The 7,291-nt window shown below is 54.7% G+C and overlaps 2 protein-coding genes across 2 annotated transcripts; one reads left to right on the top strand and one right to left on the bottom strand.

Moving 5' to 3' along the window:
* Positions 1-457: 457 nt before the first annotated feature.
* LOC34623606 lies at positions 458-4,610 on the top strand. Its single transcript, XM_026334365.1, has 6 exons — positions 458-1,514; positions 2,392-2,651; positions 2,917-3,091; positions 3,276-3,380; positions 3,549-3,712; positions 3,933-4,610. The coding sequence occupies exons 1-6, from the start codon at positions 458-460 to the stop codon at positions 4,608-4,610; spliced, it is 2,439 nt and encodes an 812-aa protein (XP_026190150.1).
* A 909-nt stretch (positions 4,611-5,519) lies between these two features.
* Positions 5,520-6,394, bottom strand: LOC34623607 (acetyl-coenzyme A transporter 1). Its single transcript, XM_026334364.1, has 4 exons — positions 6,303-6,394; positions 6,115-6,185; positions 5,838-5,912; positions 5,520-5,689 (listed from the first exon to the last, which is right to left on the bottom strand). Exons 1-4 carry the CDS (start codon positions 6,392-6,394, stop codon positions 5,520-5,522), a joined length of 408 nt encoding a protein of 135 aa, XP_026190149.1.
* Between the last annotated feature and the right edge of the window lie 897 nt (positions 6,395-7,291).

Genomic DNA, 7,291 nt, shown 5'->3' with positions numbered 1-7,291 from the left:
GGGTGTAGGCCTACGGTTCAGGGCTATGGGCAGCATTGCCAGGGGGGTGGGCTGTGCTCCTTGTACAAAACTGCTGCTCAGCTGTATACAGAGCTCGCAAAAATGAACTGAAATGCAGAATTTGAACTTACTGCCTAGCTCAGATGGCTTAGGGTCTACAGTCTTGGTCAGAGAGTGTATCGCCTCGGCAGTTTGTAGGTCTCGGGGGCTTTGAGAGAGTTTTGACTCGTTGCGTTAGTCCTTGGTCTGTTGTTTGCTTCTTCTTTGCTCCCAAGCAGCCTTTGCGGTCATACGACTGCAGGCTGCAGCGGTTGTAGCAACAGGTATTGGCAGCGTCAGCTGCTGCATCGCCTATTACCACAGGGGGCCACTAATTTTGGTCTACACAGCGCCTTACACGATCTGTGCTGTTGCAAGAGCAGCTGATGACCCAAGATCTTGGTTCCACCGTGGAACTATGACGTCTACGTCAGAAGAGGCTGCATCCACACAAGCAGCCTCGAACAGAGCGCCTTCCTTACCTGCGAGAGAAGAAAGCAACAGTTTCAGCCGCAGAGGTAGCCTGCGCACCAGCGAATGGAGGTCTCCCATGCACGTTCGACGGGCACAGCTGCAGAGGATCCTCCAGGAGATCCTTGGAAGCGACAACGGCAGCAGCAGCCGGCCCGATACTGCCGTGGACCCCCCTGCCCCTGGGGTGTCTCTCCAGCTGACCGCGCCTTTGACACCTGGATGTGCATCAGCTCTGGGATTCTCAGGAGCCTTGAGAAAGGAAGAGGCAGCAGCAGCAGAGGCGCCTCCCGGCGTCTCTCTTCCTGCTTCTTATGCAACTGCAGGAACCCACGGTCCCGATAGACGCAATCTTTGTCTAGCACTTAGGAGGGATGTCAGCATGAGCAGCAGCAGTGACAGTGACGTATCGCGCTCGGCTTCCTCCCCCAGCTTATCGTCTTGCTGGACTCTACGCCTGCCAGTCGCTGCGCCTTCGGACTTAGATGCCTCAGCAGCACTAGAACTAGCGGCACCCGCCGTGGGAGGTTGGATACTGCATCATCATCAGCAGCAGCAGCATGCAGCCGAGCCATGTGTTCGCGCGTCAGTGGACAGGGTGGATGAGGCTGGGGATGACGAACGCGAGTACCGGGGCCCTGTGAAACACCGGCACCGCGAGGAGCTGCGGAATTTCTTGGGAGATTTCTGCCAGCAAGAGATCCAGCGAAGCTGGCTGCCTTTTCAGGTGTACAGACTCGAAGTAACCATGTACATTTGTGTGACGTGGGGAATCGTACTGCTCGCCCTGGGCATCGCGCTGCTGATCTTCGCCTTAGATGCCACAGAAGTCGTTATCGAGTACAACAACAGCACTCCAGAGGGTGACGTCGTGCCATTCAATGTTCAAAAACGCCTCAACCCCCCAGTGTATGTGTACTACCGCATACAGGGGTTTTATGCAAACTATAGGCCATACGTAAAGGATGGGCCTCCGCAAGTCAGCTCAAGCTACAAGTGCGACGGTAGGTGTCGCTAACGCCTCCAGCATGCCCGCCTGTGTATGTACTCCGCGAAATCGAGTCGTCTCTGTGCAAGGGGAAGGAGAGTGCTGCTGTCGACTGTCGTACGGATCTTGTGATCGTGGGACCTGCTCCTTGTTACGGCGCTATGACCACGCATCTTCCTTGCGTTATCCTGCTGCATGGCTGGTTTTGTGACTGTCCGATTGCAGAAAAGTCTTCTGCCGATGCATCCTCTGGCACCCGCTGTATACATGAGTTATCATCCCTCGTCTTCTCTTCTTCTGCCTGCATCCGTTCCGCTGTCTGTACGCAAGGTTTCCGCCGCGCACCAGTTTGTTCACGGATGGGGCCGTGTCTGTGTGTGTGTGTGTGTGTGTGTGTGTGTGTCTGTGTGTCTGTGTGTCTGTGTCTGTGGGTGTCTTTCTGTGCAATTGCTCTTTTATTTTCGTCTCTCCATGCCTGCCTTCCTCACATTTCGTGCTGGTTGCATTTTTTGCATGCCTCTTGAACTCGCGTTGCCGCGAGGGTCAGTTTGTGCCCCTCTTGAGTAGTGGGACGTGCGTCCTTTACCTCGAGAGGAAGAGGGGGAAATTTTTTTTCTTTGGAGTTGACGTTGCGATCTGAGAAGGCAGAGGAGGCGCAAAGCAGCGCCATGAGGGGTGCCAGTCCTGCACGATTTCGTGACACATGGGGTAGCTGAGGCGCTCCAAGGCGCTGCAAGCCACGGGTGTGCGTCTGTACGGCCCAAGTTGTTGCACAGGCCTTGCATGCTTTCCCCTTTGTGCGTGGCATTTTTCTCCTTCGCCCCTTCCTTCTCGTACAGGGCGCTTCATGGGGAGCACACTTGTCTCTGTGTGCAAGACGCTGTATTTTGCAGTCATCCGGACTCGAGAAGAGGCCCTCGCGCTTCGTTTAGTAGGCGGGGTGCAGACACTGCCTCGCTTGGAATTTGCTGCTGAGTCTGGACTGCCCATGAGAACGTCAGCCACTGAGGAGGCTTTTCCATGCGGAGCTCAGTCTGTCGCTCTCTTCAACGACGACTTGGAGCTTAAGAAGCAGAAGGGGGGAGGCCCCGTCACCACTCTGAGCCTGAACACCAACGATGTGCCCTATAAGTGGGATTTTTTGCAATTTATGGTGGGCAGCTTCTGCACACCACTGCTGAAAAAAAACAAAGTTCCTAGACAGACCGCCCCGTGCGCCTGAGGCGAGGAGCTCTCCTCGCCGCGCATTCACCAGCCCACAGAATGTGCAGAGTACAACATCAAACAGTGGCTTAGAGGTGCGCAGGCGTGCCGCTGGACGGCTGCAGCGGCTTTCCTGCTGTATGGCCAGCGGAGCGAAACGCTTTCAAGGGTGTTTGTGCGTCGAGCGCTTGCGTGTTTGTGCCGCTGCCTGCCAGGTGAAGAAATCCTCCTGGACTGAAAGTGGTCTGGAGCCTTGGATTTTACCCTCAGACCCCAAGTTTAGGGTGTGGTTGCATCCTCCAGTGACGCCTGATTTCCAGAAACTCTATGGGATCATCACGGAGGCGCTAGTTCCCAATGTGCAGTACTACGCAGTCCTCTCGCAAAACAGTAATTTTAAGCCCTAAAAAGTCCTCTTAATGTCAGGGTGCTGGTTTGAGGCACCTTTTTCAAGTCTGAGGCGTGGCATTTTTTTCTCGCCACGCCTTTCAGGCTAGAGGGAGCTTCCAGAAGAAAACAGTGGCGGGTTGAGGACGCGTTGCTGGACGCTCTGCTGTCTTCTTGCACGCTGCAGAGTGGCCTGCTGGGGAGTGGGGAGCGAAGAAGGCATTCGTCATTGCGTCGTTGACTCCAATGGGGGGGCCTAACATGCCGCTCGCCCTCTTCACCATAGTAACCGGTGGGAGGGGAGGGACACTCCATAAACCACCGACCTCAACACACTGCCGAGATAGCTTTTTCTGGCACGCGGCTTGACGGCGATGCCTGCACCAGCGGGGGCCCCAGTATGCTGCGTCTAGCGTTGCCTCCCTTTTTGCACCGTTCGCTGTGGGGTGGCATTTTGCAGGAATCTTGTGCATCCTGCTGGTCGTGCTGCTGTGGGTTATGAAAAAGATGAAGGTCAGATTTGTTAGCTCCACAGGTGAGAAGCTCTCTGAGTTTTGGGGTGCGCGACCGAGGCGTGCGGAGACGAGTAGTAGTCGTCGCAGTCGTCGTCCTCATCGTCACAAAGCGCTTCACACATGTTTTTTTTCTGTATTCCCCGTTGGTTGTGTCTTGCGAGCGCTCCTTCGAGCCGAACACATGTAGATCAGGTTCGCGTTATTTTATTTGCTTGCGCATGCGCGCGTGCGCGGTGCAGCGCGTGGAGTGGACTTGCAAATGGGGCTTACTGCTGCTGCAGGTGAGTCTAGACTTCACGGTTGCGTATTTTTATGCATGTTCACATAAGGCTTGCCCGAGGCCTCTTAACCGTGCAGTTGTCGTCGTCGGCTGCTGCCGCTGCTGCTGCGACCACGATCACCATCCGCACCCCTTTTGTCGTGCGCTTTCCTTTGGATGGGGAAGCATTGCTGTCTGCGTGAGTGTTGCTGCAGTTGCAGAAGCGCCTGCTTCCTCCTTAGCGGCCAGTGGAGGCGCGATGGTGTCCAGTCGGCAGAAGGGAGCGGCGCTCAACAACGGGGGTAACTCCGCGAGTGGCATGGTGGAACAGAACGCCATCGACGCCGTGCGAATGAAACGGCTTCTCCCCCTGCTGCCCGCTTCTCCCGCCTGTCTGTGCCCCGCACATTGCAGGCTGCTAGATGACGGCTCATGGGATATCCTGAGAGGCTACACGCCAGCAGCAGCTGCTGCTGCTCGTGCCAGCTCTGCTGCAGGGGCAGCAGCAGCAGAGCGTCCGCCTTTGGGGCGCTCGGAGGAAGTGGACGAAGAAGAAGAAGAGGAAGAAAGAGAGGGGGAGGGAGAGGATGACGACGGAGCCAGCGAAGCAACAGACGAGGACTACCAAGAGCGAAAACGAGCCTATCTCTCTTCATTCCGCGAAGTCTCGCAGGATACCTACGGAGACAAACCAGAAGGGGGTTCCTCCGTTGGGCAGCTGGAGGATCCGCCGAACAAAGCCCTCTAGGGCGCTACTTTTTACATTCGTTTTGGCCACGCCTTTATTTACCGTCGTCGCTATATACATAGGGGTGTGTCTCCGTTGGAGAGAGAGGGGTCGTGGAGAAAGTATCCTAGCATTCTTCAGCACCTGGCGTGCCTTTATGAGCAGTTTGTGGCAATGGTTCAAGTGCGTTCACCTTCCTCCGTGGATGCACATACGTGCACTCTGTATGGCATTTATGCACTGCGCGCGGGCCTACGTGTTCGCATGATGGACGAACATGGGGCATGTTTGCGTGTCACTGGAGCGTTCCTCGTTCGTCTCTTCGCACGGATAGGCATGGAGTCATGTATCTTCTTCCCCCCAACTCGCATGTCTTCTAGGCACACATTACCGTGGACCCCCGCGCGTGAGCAGCACGACGTGTTGAAGCCTCCCACGCACGGTGGCGGTAGGGGTGTCCACAGACACCTGTTGATAGCGACGATGCATGCATGCATGCGCACGCGCTTTTATGTCACTTGCATTCCTCGTTTCTGGATCGGAGAATCACGGACACCTTAGTCTGACTCCACGGCGCCACCACTGAAACTTTAGAGACCCATCAATAGGAGCATCCGAACCAACGAGCTAACCAGCCGGCTCCCTCAGGAACAACATTATTACTCAAATGCTTGCTAAGAAAAGAAGCTCAACTAGTGTAGCTAGCTAGCTAGCCCTTTGCCGGGAAGCTTGCTTACAAAAAGGCAGCTCGTTACACTCGGGTGGCTAAGCCCCTGATGAAGCGAACTACCGGAAAAAAGCACACAGCGGAGGGAAGCCAGTCGGCCCTAAAACTAAGTCTTGAGATGAGGCCTTATAGACCAGCAGCAAAGCTGGCTAGCACTCGAGGGGTGGTGCCGGGGGTGGGTGACCCCCCGACACCATCGTAAGTCACTCTTCCTTCTTTGTTTCTGCCGCTGCCTTTCCCTCGCGTTCGCATGTTGTCATTTCTACTGCAGATTCAGCAGTGGGAGGCGGCGAGAGGGTGACACGCCAACAACGCAAAGGGATATCCTGCAGCCGTCGCACTCGAGGCCAGAAGACAGCCGTCCAGCACAAGCCTGCAGCACCCGGCGAAAGAACCCACACAGAGTAAAATCTCTAGCTCCTGATGCTATTTAGCACCTTTTCCACATAAGATACAGTCGAGGACGACCATCTTTCGCTACAAGATAATTTCCTAAAGTGCAAAAAATGACGCAGGCGCACCGAGGATGACGCAGGCAGCCACTTGGACGAAGTACCCATCCAAAACCACTGGGCATGTTGCTCCAGCGAGAGATACTGAAACCAACAGAAAAACAGAGAAAATATTGCAAACGATTCTCACACATACATATATATATATATATACAGATATCTATATATATATATATGTCACCCCAGTCGCAATACGTGCTCGCAGAACGAACAATTGGTGCAGAGTGAATACCAGTGCTTCAGCATCTCTGGCCCCCCCGAGACAGCGCGTGCCAAGAGAACATACAGTCAATTCCAGTGCAGTCCTTGATGGATAGCGAGTCCATTAGCCATAGACTCACAGCACGCGGCCACTGCATCGCACCGAAACTCGCAATGCAGAAGCCCCCTATTCAAGTTTTCCGAAGTCTACTCTAGTAGTAGAAACGGCTTTCCGGTGAGCAGCGCGCCTGTGTCTTAAGCCAAGGCGAGAGAGCTACCTGCGAGCCGATGTTCGACATGGTGTTGAGGAACGTCATATAAGATCCCCCAATTCGCGGGTCAGAGACTCTGGCGAAGAATGCCATCTGCAAGAGTGCCCCACCTCACACGGCATGAACGCGCGCACACAGATAGCTCGGAGGCAGGAGGCGCAGCCAGCTGGCTATCTAAGGGCACGCTGCTGCATCACCCCTAGCAACAAGGAAGCTTCAAAACAGCCCATCTGCCTGAAGAGCTAGCTGCCTGCCTGCCTGCCTATCTGCAGCAGGAAGGAAGGGGGGACGAGACGGGTAGGAGAGGCCTTTGCAGAGCGACTCTTGAAGGCCCTTCCTGTTTCACGGGGATCAAGCCAGCTGACTGAACGTGTTGAGAAAGGGCGCTCAACCCACGCACCATCGAGACAAACACTATGTCAGAGCAGACGTTGTAAACCGTTGTGATGAGAAAGAGGCCTATGTAAAACAAAGTCGCGTTTTCCCCAGTGTACAACACTGGCGTCGCAGCAACGGCGGCTGCAGCAGAGGCAAACACACACAAAAAACAGTGACAACAGCAGCGGTCACGAAAACAACTGGAGGGGTAGAGACAGCCGGAGAGCCATACTCGATCCCCCCTCCCCGCACGGCGAAGGGAACGCCTTTTGACAAGGCGCGTGAGGGGCAGAAACAGAAGCGGACATATATATATATATATATATATATATAGAGCAAGTCGAATTAAAGAGACCTGCTGGAAAAATACAGACAGAAAAAATTTTCAGGGGCAATAGAAAGCCTGACAACACACCGGCCCATACGCAGCAGACGGCAAGACGAAAGAGATATCCATACATAAACAGCCGCAGTGGTGCCGACCCCGTAATCCACTTGCTCACCTGCAGCAACAGCAGCGCGAGCAGCATGCACAAGAATTCGGCAGCAATGCAGTGAACAAACGCAAATTCGTCATTCTATACGAAGTTCTCGTATTACCAGCAGCAGCTG

This window comes from Cyclospora cayetanensis, unplaced genomic scaffold (assembly GCF_002999335.1).
Source record: "Cyclospora cayetanensis isolate NF1_C8 unplaced genomic scaffold, CcayRef3 CcayRef3_contig_40, whole genome shotgun sequence".
Lineage (NCBI taxonomy): Eukaryota > Apicomplexa > Conoidasida > Eucoccidiorida > Eimeriidae > Cyclospora > Cyclospora cayetanensis.
This window is presented reverse-complemented; position numbering and strand designations above follow the sequence as displayed.

Excerpts from the sequence above, each read along its gene's own strand:
- LOC34623606 (XM_026334365.1), top strand. The coding sequence starts at position 458 with ATGACGTCTACGTCAGAAGAGGCTGCATCCACACAAGCAGCCTCGAAC. Across the intron at positions 3,381-3,548 it reads CCTCTTCACCATAGTAACCG|GAATCTTGTGCATCCTGCTG; the intron begins GTGGGAGGGGAG and ends GGCATTTTGCAG. Across the intron at positions 3,713-3,932 it reads GTCGTCCTCATCGTCACAAA|GCTTGCCCGAGGCCTCTTAA; the intron begins GCGCTTCACACA and ends TGTTCACATAAG.
- LOC34623607 (XM_026334364.1), bottom strand. The coding sequence starts at position 6,394 with ATGGCATTCTTCGCCAGAGTCTCTGACCCGCGAATTGGGGGATCTTAT. Across the intron at positions 6,186-6,302 it reads AACATCGGCTCGCAGGTAGC|GCAGTGGCCGCGTGCTGTGA; the intron begins TCTCTCGCCTTG and ends TTTCGGTGCGAT. Across the intron at positions 5,690-5,837 it reads GGCTGCCTGCGTCATCCTCG|GCTTGTGCTGGACGGCTGTC; the intron begins GTGCGCCTGCGT and ends CGGGTGCTGCAG.